Source organism: Nipponia nippon, unplaced genomic scaffold (assembly GCF_047370975.1).
Source record: "Nipponia nippon isolate SJK-2023a ecotype South Korea unplaced genomic scaffold, ASM4737097v1 scaffold_7, whole genome shotgun sequence".
Classification (NCBI taxonomy): Eukaryota; Metazoa; Chordata; class Aves; order Pelecaniformes; family Threskiornithidae; genus Nipponia; species Nipponia nippon.
The window spans coordinates 52,901,794-52,919,951 of NW_028262391.1; the positions used below are offsets into that span (position 1 = coordinate 52,901,794).

The window sequence follows — 18,158 nt, forward strand, 5'->3', positions numbered from 1 at the left end:
AAGAACAACCAGAAGTCCCTCCTCACCCCTAGACAAGCGTGGAATTCTAGTGTATTAACCAGTTCTGATTTCCCCACTCTTTTACTCGCATCTTACCTGTCGGGAGGGTTAAAATAGGAAGCGGCTATTAGGTTTTGGCAGAACGATGTCAGCAGCAGATCAACAACCTGGAATAAAAGAGAGACTGCTAATTCCTACTGGTTGGGCTGGATATCTAGATCTCATTTTGTGCTGCCTATGTTTGCCGACATTAAAACAAAGAGACAAATTGGTTCATGACATTCACTGCAAGTTGTACAGATCCACTGGCACTAAGAAGAGAAGGAAAGTTAAGCCCATAAGAGCCCAGGACTGATCCCAGCACACAACAAATACCTAGACAAGCCTGCTGAAGAAAGCCTAACTCATCACAGGATTGCTCTGATAGAATCTCTCTCTAGATCTCACCACCAGACACCCAACAACTTCCAGGACTTAAAACCTATGAATAGTCTGTGCACAAGGCAGACAAAAGGAGAAGCATATCTCCTGTTCTCCACAGACAAAGCAACCTTTCACACGTACTGTCCCGATGCATTTTTACCTACTCAACCCCACTGGCTTCTCACCCCAACGGTACCCACACTCTGAGGGCAGGGCTCCAGCCTGGGGGCAGAAATGTCAACTTCGATGGGAGAATTCAAAGTAGCAGCTTCGTTCTCATCATTGCTGTGACCCAAGACGCTTGCGAGTCTGTCAGAAATCACTGCAATCTGTGCCGGCACATCTGCAGGAAGGTAACGGGGGAGAGGAGAACCAGGACAGAAGGCACGGAAGATTTACAACTCCACATAGCAGGAAGAACAACAATTTAAATATATATTCTAATTGATGAGAGCCCAAAGTATGTATGAAAAGCCTTAGTGAGAAAAAAAACGTTAGCTGGAACACAGGGATCATCATCTTCATTTTAGAAGACAGCATTGTTTTTCCCCAGTACTATGACCAACACACATCAAGAAGAGTTTTTCACACCAGAAAGGACACGGCCTTCAAAAGGGGGCCAAAGCCACAAGGCGAGCCCCAGGAATGGGGCTGCCCGTCTTGGCAAAGATCGGTGCGGTACCAAGGGATCATAACAATGAGGCAGACCTGAAGTTCCAAACTCAAGCATGGGAAATACGTCAGACATTAAAACATATATATACATTCATAGCTGGAAGGATTATACAGATCTGAAAGATCACCATCTTCAGGTACCAGTGGCAAGTAACTACTGTTGGTGCTTTGGCCAGTATTAGCCCCATTTTGTTCATGCAGCTTTTGTAACAGTCAATTATGGGTAGTGACAACTTGCTTTCCTGCATACCTTCATGCTTAGCCTGGTCCACAATCAGCATCCTTAGCTCAGCCAGGTCAGCCTTCAGCTGCTCAACAGGCTCTTTGGAATGGCTGGGCTCTACTTTTGATTCATCTAGACAAGAGAAATGCAACACATCACCCTTACCTTTGCGCATTACATCAGTTCATAAAAATGCATTCAGCAATCTCTGCATACATTTCCTGTAAAAGCAGTACTTACTTTTCCATAAGTTATAACAGATCCCCAAACTGTCAATCTGCCACATACACAGCTTTGTTCTTACATTCGAAATGTGCTATTTGATTAATCGTTTATGAGTTTATGCCTAGGTGCAGAAAGGAATTAAGTTTTTAAAGACAAGAAGCAAAAGAGTTCTCCTTCCAGAGTTTTCTTCCTACTTGCTTCAGCTCTCTGCCCCTCACAGAAACATCTGCTGTCCTCAAAAGACTGGAACTGGTCTCAAAATACAGAGACAGGCATCACAGCGCGAATACTACGTCATCAGCTTCTCCTCAAGCCCAACACCACCCAACAACTCCAGATGCTATGCGTTACTCTATTTTGGTTTTTGTTTGAAAGAAGGAACAAAAAGAAATTCCTTTTACCACTAGAAAGAGAGGGCCACCAGCCACAAGCTGCTGCAGCGCAGCCCCAAAAGCCACCCGGTACGGTTTGTTAGACAGAAGCAGCGTCTCGTGTACTCAACCATGACCAAGAGAAGTAAATAACAATGTTAAAATTAATATTTGTTATAAACACACTGTAAAGCAGCAAGGTGGTAGGAGACTGCTGAGTCACGTTTATGTGCAAGAGTGAGCACTGACGAAGAGGGCAGGCTCAGAGGTCCTGCCCCAAATCCAGGCCCTGCGCAGGAGCCGCAGGGATGGATCAGGATGCAGAGGCTGGCAGGGGCGGCAGATCAGGGCGCAGGGGAGGCGGCTCAGGCTGTGCCACTAGAGGTCACTGGCAATTCAAGGACTCCTGCAGAGCTCTGGCTGCCCGTGGGGATCCGGCGGATCCCGGCAGCAGGGATCCTTCATCCCGGCCGGTTGCCAGGACAACCTCCGCAGCCAGCCTGCTGCGGATCTGCGGCTCCCCGGGGCTGCTTTGTCACGCCTCTCCAGCTACAGCATCTCCAGAAATCCTCAAACGCCCCAAGGGCCCCGAGCAGGAGTCAATTACAGAGTCGCCTCTGTACCCTACGCTTATCTCCTCCACACCCTGGGAATGATCTCTGCTCCCCAGCCTGACCTTTTCATTTCGTATAAGCCTGCGGTGAAGACGTTGCCCATTTTAAGATGCATTGGAAACACCCACTGGCTGAAAGAGACAGAGAGCTCATTAAATATCTATTACGCTGACGCCCACTGCACCAGTAACTGCTGCAGTGATGGGACCTGAAATTAGCGGGGCCTTCCCACCCAAAGGCGTGTAAAACACGCGCTGCAATCCCTTCGCCCTGGCTCCGTTCCTAGCCCCTCCTGCGTGCCCAGATCTCGGTCACGCGCGGCAAGCCGTTCTTAACCGGGGCTGACGGTGAATTCAGGCAGCACAAGTGCCATTACGCAAGGGATCGACACAGCAGGTTCACACCCCGGGCTCGCCGGAGCTGAGAAGCATCCGAGCTGCAAATGCTGATTCATGGAGATGTATTTGAGCTAGATTTAAATCAGCTAGCTCAGGCATCATTTGCAGCCTCAGCACGGCACAGAGCTCCGCACGGACTGCAAAAGTCCCACCCAAGCAGGATAGGCAGAGAAAGTCGTTACCAGAGCGACTATTTAACACCTCAATAAGACATAAAGAACGTACACGTATTTACACATAGATTAAAGACCTAATCAGCTGTAACTTTTTGAAAACTTTCAATTCAGGAGGGCATCAATGGAAATATTAACTTTTCTTCAAACTGATCCATAAGTAAATGTTATATTTTTTTTTTTACCTTGTAAGATTTTCTCTTTCATAGCACGACAGGCTTGCATGTACGTGGAGTACAAGTTTGAGGGTATTTTATCAGCTCTATAATAATAGAAAAAAAGACATTTATTATACCACATAACCACAGTCAAACTTCAGCTTTATTAATTATAAGCATAAACAACAGCTATGCTATGCAATGTAATTACAGAGGCTCCAAAGCATGCAGAGCATCTGAAGCATTTTTTAATCATCATCTGACGTGAGGGCCAGAAATTTATATCCAAGGCTTTCATAGCAAGTATTACACGTGTAACACACACTACACAAAACTAATATTATATCCATTATTAATGCACGCATTAATACCTATTTCATACATAGTACATGCCTGAGGCCGCACAAGAGTGTAAATTATGTGACGTGCAGTATTCACACGTCTAAAATGCTGATGTGATGGAGACCAAAGTTTGACCTTGCTAGGCAGGCCCTCCATACTAAAAACGTATTACACGAGGCTCCCTAGAACTCAGCTGCTTCTCTTACAACTTTAATTTTAAAAAATGATCCAGTCTTTTTTAGAGTCAGACTGGAATGACAAGGCAGGACCAAACGCCCCATTTGCAGGCAGCGTTGCGAACATTTTTTCTTCATGACAGGTTACAGAGGAATTACTGGATTTAAAAGAAAGCTGTCTCTGCAATGCAGAAAAGCATTTTTAAACATGCACGCAGGACAAGCTTGAGTTCTGAGAGGGGCTGTGTTCTCCTGGGACATGATCCTGGTGTCCCTCCAGAACAGCTCATAAAGCATTAACACACATTTAAGTTTCATCTTCCCCTTCTATATCCTCCCCCAAAGAGAGGGGAGCTTCTCACAGGGGGCTCATCTTCCTGGGGAAATGTTATATTCAGCAGTATCCTCCAAAGTTTGCATAAAAATGTATCTGGCCTGCAGACAGAGGGCTGCACGGGACTTCTAGATAATGATTTTAGGGTGGCTAGAGGACTAATTACGGAACTGAAGACCTTCACCTATCTGGGTAAGCTATCCCATCCACAACCTGCAAGCGACAAGCCCGGCCACGAAGCCCTGCTACGAGGGTTCGCCAAGGCTTGTAAACAAGGCGTCAAAGCCTCCAATAATCTGATGTAAAGTCAAATGCTCTGAAGAGAAAGTCCGGAAGCACAGAAAATAACACTGGGAAGTCTCGATACCTCTTTAATGAATCTATAAAAGCCATGCACGCATCTGGGGTTTTAGGGAGCTGCAAGAGAAAGACAGGCAGGTTAGGCACAAATTACCTGTCTGCAAACAGACATCTAAATGGGAGGATCAAAAAAAAAGCCAAAAACAAATACTAACCACACGTGGCCTGAGCAAAGCAGGAAGAAACCAGGAAGTATAATAGGGTCGCCTGAAAATACTGAGACAGAAAATAAATATAGCAAAATATTAACAACGCCAAAGCTGCAAAGTGCCATCTCATTACCTCAAGAATTAATTTGGCTCCTGCAAATAAGAAACATTCATGGTAACATGAATAACCACAGACAAATCAAGTTCAGATTAGCCAACAGTTATTCATTTCTTTAATTTTGCTTTTTATTTATTATAGCAATTGCAGACTTCTCTTGCAGGTGTGCATATGCCTTTTCACTCTCTGCACAAATAGCCTCTGTTCAGATGACTACTGAGGAAGCGGATAGGGAGAGAATTTCCCAAAACCTCCTTTGCTCACATCCTCAGTTTTTCTTGTTTTGTTATTTTGATTTGGACTTGGCTTTTATTATTACTATAGGTTAAAACCAAGAAGAGCTGAAAAGCACATGGTACCTGGCTTCTATCACAGACGTTGGGATCTTCCTTGTGTTTTCAAATATCTGAAGGGCCTTTTCAACATCACGAAGTGCCTGGCCCTGGGGCTGGCTCACACAAGTAACAAGGAGAGAAAGATGCTGTGAGAAATCAAGGGTGACGATAATCTTCCCTGCTTGTCCTTTCAGGGTTAGCAATAGTTGTCTGCGCTGTGAAGGAAAGTGACTGAACGAACGCAATTGAATAACAAGAACTACCCGATATGCCGAGTAAAACCGCAGGATGGAGAAACCAGGCTTGAACCATCAGCCTGCCTCGATAAGGCTGTTATAAATAACAGCTACTCTGGGTCAGCCCAAAGGCCTGTGTAGTTCTGTCCACACCTCCTACAGCAACTGCAGCAGATACCCCTGCTTAACATCACTTTGTTTCTTCAATTGTCCCCACGGGGGACAATATCTTTTCTGGATTTGTTTTATCATTATTCTATTTTACTTTGCGCACTTGGAATTAAGACCCATAATCGTCGCTTCCAGCCCACGCTACTATGCTCCAGGCAGAGGGACTGCCGCCCCGGGTTTCTCTTGTTCGAGCCATAAGGCATCTTACGACTGCAACAACCCGGGCCAGTTTCTCAACGGACAAACAGATCAGACTTGGAAGAAAGGAAATGAAATCTTCACTTACAGCTTTCTGTTCGTCACAGGACTGGATTTCATTGCAGTACATCCAACTACCCTGTCACCAGCCTGCCTTTCCTGTACTCCAGTGGACCGACTGTAAACGAGGCCCCTAGTCTGCCACGCTTGTGATGGAAACGTAGGAAGGAGCAACAGAGCCAAATGCTTCCTTATCAGGTACTGCTGCTACCCAAAACTTATCAGGAACCACAGTGTGACACTGCAGACTCCCTCCCCAAATCTCCTTTGAATATGAACACTTTGATACAACACCAAACCGATGCCATGCTATGCTGAAAAGATACATACAAAATGCTTTGCTATGTGATCAAATCATTGGGAGCAAATCCATCTGCAATCCATCTTGTCACCGCTGTAAGAAGCTGGTCAATCGGCAGAGCCAACGCAGCCCCAGTTCCCGCAAACCTGTGCTCTGCATCCCCCCACCATACAGCACCATTAGATCTCCCTTTGTCCCTTAAATCCTCCCCCGCGGAATCTTCCATTTATTTTTGATCTCCCACAGTACAGGATGGGCAAGCAGCAGGTGCTGACTGGTCAGCTAATGTAGGCACTGCTTGGCCAGTAGCCGGCTGGCTAATTGCTGAGTTCCTCTGCAGCCTCATCATGGAATACTCATCACTGTCTGTTTGTCCCCTGTGTGAGTCTAGTTTTCATGGAATCCGGGGAGAGTCTGCATATTTATGGCCACTAACCCCTCTGTCTTAAAGCTGGAGAAGATTCAGCAGCATGATGAAAATGATGAAAAAGTGAAAAAAACTTGGTGGAAATGGCAGACAGGTGGAGAACCCGAGCTCTTTTCCAGAGAAAAAGGGGCATGACTGATGAGAAAACTGTTAGACAGACCACCGGTACCTGCACAGATTCATCGGTGGAAGACAAGTCTTCATAGAGTCCCATATCTTCTATAGCAACCTGCGTGAGGTTACGGAGAGACGCACGTGGTCACAACACAGCTAATATTCTGACAGATCCAGACAGAACTCGCTTCAAAGAGACAATTTTCACTAACCTTGAGGTCGGCCAGTCTGGTTTTAGCCAGAGTGATGTACTCCAAGAGAATAGACCGATGTTTTGTTGGCACAAAAGGCGGGTACATTATATGGACCTGAAATGAGAAATCCACAACAAGGTTCGCCATTTTTACAGGAAATTAGCGTAAAATTTCTGGTTAACTTTTACAGTATTTACAAATATTCCCCAAAGATGATGTTATTGCTTGTTTTAAGATAAGCCATTTTCATTGCAACTGACATGTAATTTTTCCCAACAACAACAAACAAAATAAGTCACTGAAGAGCTTAAATTTAAACTCCATGAAAGAACTTTTCCTTGTCAAGTAAATAAAAGAATCTTGCACTTCCCTACTTCAGGAAGAAATGGTTTTCAATAATGTATCGGAAGTAATGCAATTACTGTAACAACGTTAATAATATGCTGAACCTAGTCAAAGACACAAATACGTTCACTTTGGAGCAGTTCTGTATCAGCCTTTAGAAAACCACCTCTGTTAGCATCTTCTCACCTTCAAGTACGGCGCTGCTTCGAAGGGCACTAGCTCTGACAAGAACTCAAAGAGGAAGACCAGAGCTTTCTTACTGCTCCCGTGGTGACCACCAGCGTTCCCAAAGGAAGCCTGAAACGGGGGAAAATGACAACGCAGCCTTTCAGCGCGGAGAGAATCCCCATCCCAGCACCGCGCTGAACTCAGCGCAGAAATCCCAGACATCCATTACAGATATCTGCTTTCCGTCAAGAGAATCCGTCTGGAGAAAAGTCCCCAGAGAAAGTCCACAGAAGTCTCTACGGAAGTTTTCTTGGGGTTTCTTTGTCCCATTTCCAGAAAGCCTGCCATGTCACGCTCAGAGTTCGTTCTGATATGCTACTACGAGAACACTCAGAGGAGTTAAACAAGGCAACGCCAAAATGCACCAGAGGATTTGGATTCATGAGGGAACCACGAATCTGCGGGTTTCTACGCAGCTTTAGCTGGGCATAAGGAAAATAAGCCAGTCTGAGACTATACAGAACATAACTAGTTTACCTTCTGATACATCTTGAACACTCTAGCAGCAAAGGCTGAGCTTAGATTTGCAAAGGAATTTACAGATTTAAATGATGTGGAGATTTGCATACCTAAAATACCTTCATGTTTACAACTAAAAGCTAACGACCAATTATCTATAAGGTCAAACGCAGCAATTACAGCTGCATGCAAACATCCAGGAAATAGGAATGCTTCATCTGCAATAACCCACAACTTAGGCAGTAACAACAGTGTTGGTTATCAGGATACTGAAATACATCCAAGATTATGATTATAACAGGAATTACATGTCTGCATTCCTGACAAATAACTAGAGAAGGCAAGACAGACTTAAAAGATGAAAGACGGGAAGACTGGAGAAAGCCAAATAAATGTATTCTTTGCAGACACAAAGGCAGTAATAAATATTAAATCATTCCTAATGCCAACACAATCACTTGTTATTCTCTAATTCCTGGCTATCTTGTCTGAAACTAGGCTTTTGCTGTGCAGCAGGACATTCCTTATGCACAGGTTTCTCACGTACTTAAAACAAAGATTACCAGTCGGGCCTCATTTAGTCTTACCTTAAACCATTCCGAGTAAGGCATGAACACAGCAGGGCCCTCTAGAGCAGCCTGGCGAGCTATCAGGAACGCAGTGATCATATTTTCCATATCATAATTCTCAAAGGCCTTTATCAGGAGATGGCTCAGTAGATCTAGAAACATAGAACAATAACCTCCAACTTTGCTCTTGACAGCTGTGCTGTAATTTTCCACAGTAAGTGAAGACAAATATCTGTGATAAACCATCTGCCAGATAAAGAAGGATGTGTATTGCAGCCTGGGGAGCCTTTGGGACTCGCTGATATTTCTTCGTGCACTTTCAACAGTCAAATACTCTAGGAGTTCAACTTGCAAGAATTGCAGGGAGTCCAGCAATGAGATAATCAGTAAGAAACTGTCAAACAAGGTCTGCTAGGAAAGGTGAGATAGAAGAACTAAGCTTCAGTAATCACTACTCTGATTAATAATGAGGGTAATTACCAAATAACCACTCTTAGCTGCACACTAAGTTTGAGAAGCATCAGGCACAAGGCCTGGCATTCCCATCGCCACTGACATGCAATGACTGAACGGAAAAGCAGATTTTCTGCTGTTCTTTTCCATCCAGGAATCTCAAAACAGCAACTACGAATGACTATGCTGCTACACCAGTCGGCACGGTTTCCCCCGCCGTACCTGAGAAGCAAACAAGCACGCGTTAGCTTGCAGGCTTACCTTTGAACAGCCGCTCCGCCTCAGCCTGACAGACTACCAGCGTGGAAACACAGGACAGGACATGCTGCCAGTTCACTTCGTGAGTCTCCAGGACTTGCTGCAGCTGGCAGATCACTTCCTTTGCACCGAATGCCACGAACAGCTGGAAGAGTGATAGCAATTCATTTTAGCTATGACATACGGCCACCCATAAGAGCTAAATACACTGTCAAGATTAACGTGCAGCTGTCTTTTGCGTGAGTTTTGGAGAAGCTATCCTGCGTGCCTCTTTTGCATCAGCTTTCCAGGGCCAGATATCATCCCGGCTTGGAACCAGCACTGGCTAAAATAAACAGTAATATTCCAATTCTTTCAGAAGTCACGTCCTATTCTGTAACAGTATAAACTCACATCTTCAACTATTATCTTTGTTCTCGTTAAGAGCTTTGCACAAAAGTCCCTTTTTCTTCAAAAGTACTAGGTGCACAAAAGTCGTACTTTTTCTTTGTGCTTCAGACTGCCTACACTTCCCGGCAGCTGGTTCAGGTTCTGCGACCGGAACGCACTGTTTTTAAATAATCTCATTTCAGATATTTCAATGAATATAAACCCAACGTAGTAAAGTTCTCTCTGCGAAACCAGGAAGACATACTTTGCGATACAAGGTAGACAGCAGCGAACAAGTTCTTGTAAAGCTCCACTCTTTCTGCATATGGATGGCATCAGACACTGTACCCAGAAAAAGAAAAGTTTACTCTTCAGCAATCGATTTTAAAACACATCCAAAACACATAACCACACAAGATTTCCCTTTGGCTTTGACAGCCAGATATGTTAAAAACTGCCGAAATCCTTTCTCCCTCATTCGCCTTTGGAACGTGAACTGTGGCAACAAGGACCGTGCCATTTCACTGCAGCACCGTCATCTCAAAGCCGTTCTTGAGATCAGACGTTCGTAGGCCAACGTAACGCACGCACAGAGAACCGGCAAGGAATCATCTGCTTCCTCAATCACGTCTTTCAACTGGAAGCCAGCAAGGACATGACTCTCCCACGCAACAGGTAAGCAGCTCTAGAGCATAGCTCAGAGTGATTTTGTAGCCCAAACGTGTTTCTTCCTAAAAACATCAAGCTTCACAATTACATGGATTAGAAGCCTTCCTGCCTCTATCTCTAAATTACCAAAAGAAACAGCCAGTCAGCAGAGCAAGGCCACCTCTAGTGCTTAAAACCAGACTGACACAGGGGCCAGGCTACGTTAGCCCCAGGCGCTCTCTGCAGCATCCCCTCTCCCACCCAGCTTCTCCTTCAGACAGAACTACTCCCGGCAGCCGGAGCTCTCCTGTCTCTGCTTTGTAAAGGCTGCTATTAGGTGTTACTCCAAATATCTGTTGACGAGGCATTGGCTGAAGCTCTGTTTGAAGGCACTGATTTTCCACCTCAAGTTTTCTCTGGAGCTACAGCCCTCTAGAGCCCAGATGAATTTTTTTTTGTCTGATCTGGCAGCCTGCTCATACAGCCCCGGGGAAAGAGCTGGGGAGTCGGGCAGCTCCTCTGGCGCTGGGTGCCCCAGGCCGGGCTCTGTTCAGCGAGGCCGGGGTGGGACGGAGCTCCGGACACACCACAATAACACACCCTGCAGACGCTCGCTCCTCCCCGCCTATTCCTACCTTTCAACAGCGGGTTGTAGGTGAGAACCTCGGTCAGGGTGTGTCTAAAGAACTGCTGCAAGGAATCCGGATGAACCGCACTTTTATAGACCGACCCACTGAACACATTCAGCCTGCAAAGGACAAGGAAATATTCAGAAACACCACACAGAAAGTATGATCAGCAGGTACTGGTGAAGGACTCGTTTTTCTTCTACATCTCTCTTATCAAACTGCCAGAGATAGATACTTTTTTGTATGTATTTTTAAAAATCTGTTGGTTACTCAATACCATGTAGCTATTATATTTACAAACTTGAGTCAAACGTATACCCCCGCACAGGACAGGACCGACTTGACATGCACAACCTTGTCAGACAAAAGGAGTTTGGAAGCGGGAACCGGAGGAGACGAGGACGGTACCTTCCAGGTGTTTCTGCTCGGAAGCAGAGCGGGAAAACTTGACAGGGGAAACTCGCTACTTGCCAAGAGGGTGCTCCAAGACTGGTTCCAGCACTGCCAGAACACCCTTTCCCACCTGAGAGCCATATTTTTACATGCGTTTTTACTTGCACATATATTATTAGAGAGATTACTAAACATAAGTAGCACGGGGCAGGGACCATTCCTCCTATTTCAGCAACAAGTCTAACAGTGGATAAAAACCTCCTCCTGGCATTATTCAGGGGAACAGCGTCTCTTACCAGAACCTCATAGCTTGCAACGTGGAAACATCTTCCTGTTTCTCTTTACCAACAGCATCAAGCACCCCTGTACCCCAAAGCAAAGACAAAAACGCAATGAGAGAAATGGAAGTGAAAGGAACCGTGACAGTGAACACCGCAGGAACTAACTGGAACAAGCAATGTGTGCACCTTTAAGAAGGTGACCCCATTAGGGAAATGTGTGGAAGCCATTCAGCAGCATTAAATTCTTCTGAAATTTTTTTCAAAAGCAACACAGAGACTCAAAAACTATTAACACTAACCTGGAACCAATTTAAAAGCATTCCCAAGAATGTGCTAATAATTAAGCCATCTAAAAATGCACGTAAATTAGCATTTCATTTCCAAACCCAATCCTAATCGTGCAGCACATCTGCGAGTGTGAACACTGCAAAGCTGCACGAGAGAAAAGTCTGCCTGGAGGCAGGGATTTGCGCAAGCAGGCTTTGAATTAGCAACCCCTGGAAACCACGCTCTTACCGAAGAGCACGCTGCTGTGAGCGCCACACGTCTGCAACAGCAGTGGGACTTCGTGGTACATTTGTTAGCAGAAATTCCTTCAAAAGCTAGATCTGCCCCAAAATGACTGGTAAAGGTCAAACAGGCTGGCAGCTTGCACAGCACATGGCCTCGACCATCCGCCTGCACCACTCAAAGCCACAATCTGAGAGAGCCTCTGCCTTACAGCCTGCTGCAGCAGCAGTTTTTCTGTTTCTTATCCCACCCTACCTTCAAAAGTCTCCTTTTTTAACAGTTAAAAGAGTTTGGTTTATTAGGATCATCCGGTGAAGCACCCCGAAAAGGAAATTTACTGAGCTGGGGCAGCGAAACAGGGTCCCTCGCATGCCTTTAGCAAGGCAGTCCCCAGCGTTAATATGTAATACTCTCCTCCCCTGCTGAGGCATGCTTTAAGGTTAAGTAGGGGAGAATAGAGAAAAGGAGATAAACTCTGCTTATCCTGGGGCACAGGAGTTCAATGTAGCCAGATCATTGCTGTGAAGCACAGTGCTCCCACACTGCTCTTAGCCTGTCCTTCTCCTCCCGTGAAGATCTTCATTAATAGTGAATTATTTTACATCAAGAATCCTAATGTTCTTCAAAGCAGCTGATGAGTTAAGTGAAAGCCCTCAAAGGCGACCCAAAAGCATACACTAACAAAAATTTCTTCTATAAAACTCGCTTTTTCAGGCACACAGACTGCAAGCCAGTCAGCGGCAATGCAGGCTGCACAAACGCCAAGGTCAAATGAAGAGCAGGTTAGCAGACGCCTGCCTGACTGCCAGCAGCCTGCTTCTCTTCCTCTAAAATCCCCTTGGTCCGGTGTTTATAAGGGTTATTTTTCAAGTACCAACACCGTTAAGGGGCCACCTGAGATGGCACTCATACATATTAAATAATAAAGCACTTCTCTTACAGCCTTCCCTTTTTGGAAGCCTTCCACAAGGTCTGTAAGGTGTCCCTGTCTACAGGCAACGCTCCCTGCGAGACGCAGGGTAAGGGATCAGGCTGGCAGCGCCCATCAGCAGAGACGCAGAAGGGAGGGAGCCGTCTTTGCGTTGCATCCTGCTTCTCAGTCATCTTACCGCAGACAAAAAGCACGAACCTCTGCCGCAGCACCGAGCACGTTGCTGAAACGTGCCAGCAAGAGAAGCGGTAAAGCGCTGTCACTAAGGAGACGGGAAGGTAACAGCAGTCGCGCAGTCAGATTACACCGATACGCTGGTGTAGGGCACGCGAGGAGGTGTAAGCAAACGTGAGGAGGTGTAAGCGAACGCTTCCACCGCTGTACAGCGGATAACAGCAACTTACCGTGAAGATCATCTGTGACACAAGACAAAAATAACCCTCGTGTGTGTTTAGTCTTTCTGCATCGGAATTTGCAATGCAAATCAGGCACTACTACGCTTGAGCTCCCAGCAGCAGCACTGCCTGGGTCAAAACAGGCGCGTTGTCCATGGGACAGTTCTTGCAGACGGGCCGTTTGAAGGCTACACGTGTACGTTAGGTGGTTTTGCTCAGCGTGAAAAAAAAATTCTAGCTTAACCTCTGTGCTACAGCAGATTGGATTGCTTCCAGTCGAACTTGCTAAAAATCAGCTCAGATATCAACCTGATGTTGCAGCTGGGAGCAGCAAACTGAATTAGCATCAAAGGCAAGAAATTTTCTGCAGCGTTAGAAGACACTCACTTTGCAAGAGCGAAAGGGAAAACAGAGGCACGTAAAATCAGTGACATAAATATTATGCACAACAGAGGAAAAGCACATCTCAGGCAAAGGATTTCTCCTTAGAGGTTTAGCAATGAACAAGGAGCGTAAGTCTAGCAAACAGCAGCGACCGCACAAAGCTACGAATCTCAAACACTTACATGTCAACATTCTTTGTAAGACAGCTTGACAGATCTGTTCAAAATTGACAAATTAAGACCATTTAGAGTTTAAAAGAGGTACAGTTATATGCAGAAAAAGTAAATTGACTCAAATAAAGGGGTTTGTCCCTGTTAATGGAAAGCTTAACTTCTACCTCCGGCTTTATGGTAGAACAGATAGAACAGACAGAAGGGCAAGCATTTCCCCTGCTCAGCAGGATGCCATGCCTCACATTCAAATGGAAAAAAAGAGCAATCAAGGTGAAACTAAGGACTCTTACAAAACCCTTGACACCTCACCTTGGAGAAACTCTCTCTAAAAAAAAAAAAAGTCTTCGTTCTGGTTTCACCATTTCCTCCTCACCCACTCCAGCACCGGGACCACCACCCTTTCTTTGTTGCTCTAAGCTGATTTATTTATACTCGGCAAGGCACAGAGCTCTATAATGGCACTACTTTTGTAAATAACCGTTTGTAAACAGGTTCATTTTGTCCTTACATAGGGGACTTTTTTGAATTCCAGCTTCCTTCCCGGCTCCGAAGTTTGCTGAAAGCCATTCTGAAGCAACACGATCGCAAAGTCTGCAAATCAAGAAGGAATTGGTGTTTTAGCATCCCCTTTCAATAAGGATCACTTGCTCTTTCGCCTCCCCGTCTCCCAACAGGACCAGTGTCTGAAAAGCCTCATTCACTACACAGCAGTCAGCAGGAATCATTTATTTTCTTGGAGTAAAATTACTCCTAGGCAAAAGGACCTAGAACAATGGATGGCAAGGAGCACAGAAACTTAAAGGATAATAAAGACTAAATAATTTACAGGTCTTGTGCTCTATTACCGCTGCAGAACTCATGCGGGTTGTATCTGACCAGCGGCACTGGTCCAAAGGCCTGGCTACGGCTCTTCAATCAAATTGTGTAGTGATTTTTTTATTTTGTGGTTTTGTTTAGGAAAAAAATAATAGAAAATGACAAGGGGAGAATGGAACTGTTAAATATTTCTGGTCCAAAATATCTCGGACACTTTGGAGGAGCATCACGCTCTCAGTACACCATCCCTGGCCCCATACACCTTGCAACGACGCTTTCTTGCAATACTCTAACTCAAAGGGATATAGAAATTCAAACCAATTATCTTTTAAAGGAAAAAAATTGCTAAATTCGCCAAATACAAAAATATATTCCCCTCAGTGAAATGAGGTAAGGAAATGCAAAGCGAGGCCTCCGTTCTTACACCTCCAAGCTTTTGAGTTGCCCAGCCCCTGCTGCAGGCTGTGGGGGCCAGCAGCCTGGCCCCGCTCCCCCAGCGCCCGGTTGAGTGCCTTGCCTGAGAGGACGTGCCCGGCGAGCTCCGCGTCCCCGGAGGCCTCCTCCGCCCGCTCGCAGAGGCCGCAAAGGCTGCCGCACAGCCACTCCACCACAGCAGGGGCGGCCGGGTTGCTGAGAACAAACAAAAGCACATGCAGTTCAATCCCTCCTGCTCTTTGTAATGCTTGGTTTTTTGCTCCGCCATCTTCTTGGACTCGGGAAAGAGCCATCTGTGCGGGACTCTGCCCTATATGTGGCATTTCATTTCTTTAATTTGGACCAGCGAGAGCTTCATTTGCTTTATAAAAAGATTCCACAACAAACACACCCAAAGGAAAAAAAATACACGTGAAGTTGCGTTCAAGTATTTCCTCCTCTCTGACATTAAAGTATTTCCATTTTAAAAGCTCTGTTAGAAGAAAGACTTTTGTTCCAATTTCTAAGATACTTGGATAAAAATGCTTAAAAAAAAAATTTAAGCTCTTAATCAATCCCTTTGGTTTGCTTAAATTTGAAGTACAGTGGGCACTGAAGGCTTTTTTTCTTATCCCATTAACAGACAAGTAAACCAATATCAACGGCCTGAAAGATGACTGTAACATTCCTTTGACACCGTAAGAAAACAACCTGAGCTTCACAAAGGATACATGGTTTTAGTTGTTAGTTCTGTACTGGGGAAAAAAAAAAATTAATCAATTCTTAGAGTAACTATTCTCCGGAGATTAACTCTGCCAAACCTTACTGAAATGTAAGGTTTTGTGAAGACGGAAGCACACAGCGTCTGCAAAGCAAGACTTCTCGTCAAGACCAGCGTGCATTTTTACGGGCTAAATGCGAGTTGCTAAAGCAGACCTGGCGGCACGGGCAGAGGCACTGAAGGAGCTGCATTACCGAGCCCTTCCCCACGCAGCGCGGTAACCACCCACATGCAGCCATCTGCGCCAGCGAAACAAAGCAGTACACAAAGCATCTCCTAGGATGGTCTGCGGCGGCGGTTCTCACCCTGCCGCTTCTCTTCACATTGCAACTGATGCACCAGCCATCAGACAACCAGCCGGCGCGCCTTAAACTGCGCTGATTAGCCCGGAGTAACCTCTCAAACCCAGGGTAACTTCTTCAGTCCTGCTCATCTGATCACTCGCCAGCATCTGACTATATTCTTAGTCCAGAATACTCATGACTAATCCCCGATTACATTTCAATAGGCTTTAAGAGATTAAATACATCTGCAAACTTCTAAACCTCTGCTCACCTCTCCAGCAGCTCTCCCAGTCCAGCGATGTCGGCTCTGTGCAGGTGCCACACAGCTTCCAGCACTGGAGGGTCCTAATGGGATGTCGCAATTAGGTCGTAGTCTGCATTTTGCAGTTAACATTTGGCTAACGTAAACTATATAGAAAAAAATAAAACTAAATTCTGTTTATTCAAACTATCCAGAACTTATTCAAATTTTAAAACGACAACATAGGAAATACCAGATGAGGAAAGATTATTTGATTTTTTCCTTCCTGCAAATTTTGAATGGTTCAGGGTTGTAGATGCATCATCATCTTAAATTTTCATGGTCAAGTAATAAATATATCCATCTTTGTCCCCCTGGAGTAATGCTGATGCTGCATATTGAAAGGAGCAGTGGATATCCCAAAAAACAGGTAACACCGCTATGTTTCAAGTCATGTTAATTCAGATCCAGAAACAGATTAGAGAATTATCGCTTAGCCTATTAACTGTTTATTAGTCTCTGTGAAGCGAGTTTGCTGCTCTCAAATCCATTTCCCAATAGGAGACTACAGAAAGAGACACTGCAACCGTACAAGCAGAGAGGCCGATGGACACAGAGGGAAAACCAGCACCGCTCGGGCGGTCCTGCTCCTGAACGCCCGGCTCGCCGTCAGCAAAATCAGCACCAGGCGTTGCTTCCATACAGATGAAACTGCCACCCTTTGTGCCTCCCTGCAACATCCCTTCCAGCTCCCGCCTGGAACGGCGCGTCCCGGAGGGCGTCCTGTGCCAGCAGAACAGGACCCCGGGGTGCACCTGGCAGGGAAAAAGGTCCGGCAGCAACTTCTGCTCATCCCAGCCTCCATACAGAAACACTGCAAGCCAGAAATGAAATCTTCACACCTTGTGAAGGCAGAGGTACTTGGGAGTCTTGGGCACACAAGCCATTCAGAAGAAAAGCCCCAGGAGCTTTCTGCAGCAACTAGCAGCTGCTTCTCAGCATGACCCTAGACTCACCCACATACTTTGTCTTTGACAACCTAATTCTTTACTGTAACAATCTCAATTACACAGCAGCGCTTGATCTCCATGTCTACCTGAGAACAAGGAGATCTTAATCAGCCTACAAAACACACAGGATTCTATTTTCAGCCCAGGATTGGATATTTGAGACTAGAGCATGCCTCTATCTTGGCAGATCAGCCTCTTCCTTCTTTCCCACCAGAGCAGCGAGCAACCAAAACCATCCCGCTGACAAAAAGTCCTTAACTCTACTTAGAGCACCATTTATCTTAAGAAAACAAACCACCCAGGTGAAATCAAGACAACACATCTGCGAAGCGATGCAACCTGTTAGCTGCTGTCCTATTTCTCTCAAGCCGTTTCTGCGTGAACTCACTTAGGCTTATCGCCGTGCCCAGATAAACAGCGGAGAACCAGAACGCCAAAGACGCGCTGAATAGCGCTGGCAAAGCACATAAAGGACTTCTGGGACCGTGCCACCCTGTGGTACGACTCCTTTCCCTCCACACTAACCACTTTCACCGACGCTCTTATTTTCAGCCAGGTCGCGCTGTTTATGGTTTGTTTTTTCCCAGCAGAAGCCAGCTGGGAGCTTCGGCATTGCCTGGTCAATCGGTCTGGATTGCTGAGCCCAGACGGCAAACCTATGCACCAACTGATGGGCAGAGTTACTAGCGTATCGCGTTGGTAACAGCAAGGCAGTGAAGCTAAATAGGAAAGAAAATGATGCCCCCAAAGCTTCTATTAACTGCGGTGCCCCCTCAGATGAGTTTAACCCCATTACCATGCTGCAACTCTGG

At 45.7% G+C, this 18,158-nt stretch overlaps 1 protein-coding gene across 2 annotated transcripts in view; it reads right to left on the reverse strand.

The window, feature by feature from the left end:
- The window catches only part of FANCA (FA complementation group A), a 37,475-nt gene that overhangs the window by 15,484 nt on the left and 3,833 nt on the right, over positions 1-18,158 (reverse strand). For both annotated transcript variants that reach the window (XM_087738841.1, XM_087738840.1), the window contains exons 6-24: positions 16,367-16,440; positions 15,134-15,246; positions 14,309-14,391; positions 13,810-13,843; positions 11,423-11,489; positions 10,740-10,852; positions 9,722-9,798; positions 9,091-9,232; positions 8,395-8,528; positions 7,307-7,417; positions 6,794-6,889; positions 6,637-6,696; positions 5,099-5,187; positions 4,628-4,688; positions 4,480-4,529; positions 3,288-3,364; positions 1,349-1,453; positions 624-766; positions 97-167 (exon numbers count right to left, since the gene is read on the reverse strand). In XM_087738841.1, coding sequence (XP_087594967.1) covers positions 97-167; positions 624-766; positions 1,349-1,453; positions 3,288-3,364; positions 4,480-4,529; positions 4,628-4,688; positions 5,099-5,187; positions 6,637-6,696; positions 6,794-6,889; positions 7,307-7,417; positions 8,395-8,528; positions 9,091-9,232; positions 9,722-9,798; positions 10,740-10,852; positions 11,423-11,489; positions 13,810-13,843; positions 14,309-14,391; positions 15,134-15,246; positions 16,367-16,440 — 1,700 coding nt within the window. The remainder of the gene's footprint in view (positions 1-96; positions 168-623; positions 767-1,348; positions 1,454-3,287; positions 3,365-4,479; positions 4,530-4,627; positions 4,689-5,098; positions 5,188-6,636; positions 6,697-6,793; positions 6,890-7,306; positions 7,418-8,394; positions 8,529-9,090; positions 9,233-9,721; positions 9,799-10,739; positions 10,853-11,422; positions 11,490-13,809; positions 13,844-14,308; positions 14,392-15,133; positions 15,247-16,366; positions 16,441-18,158) is intronic.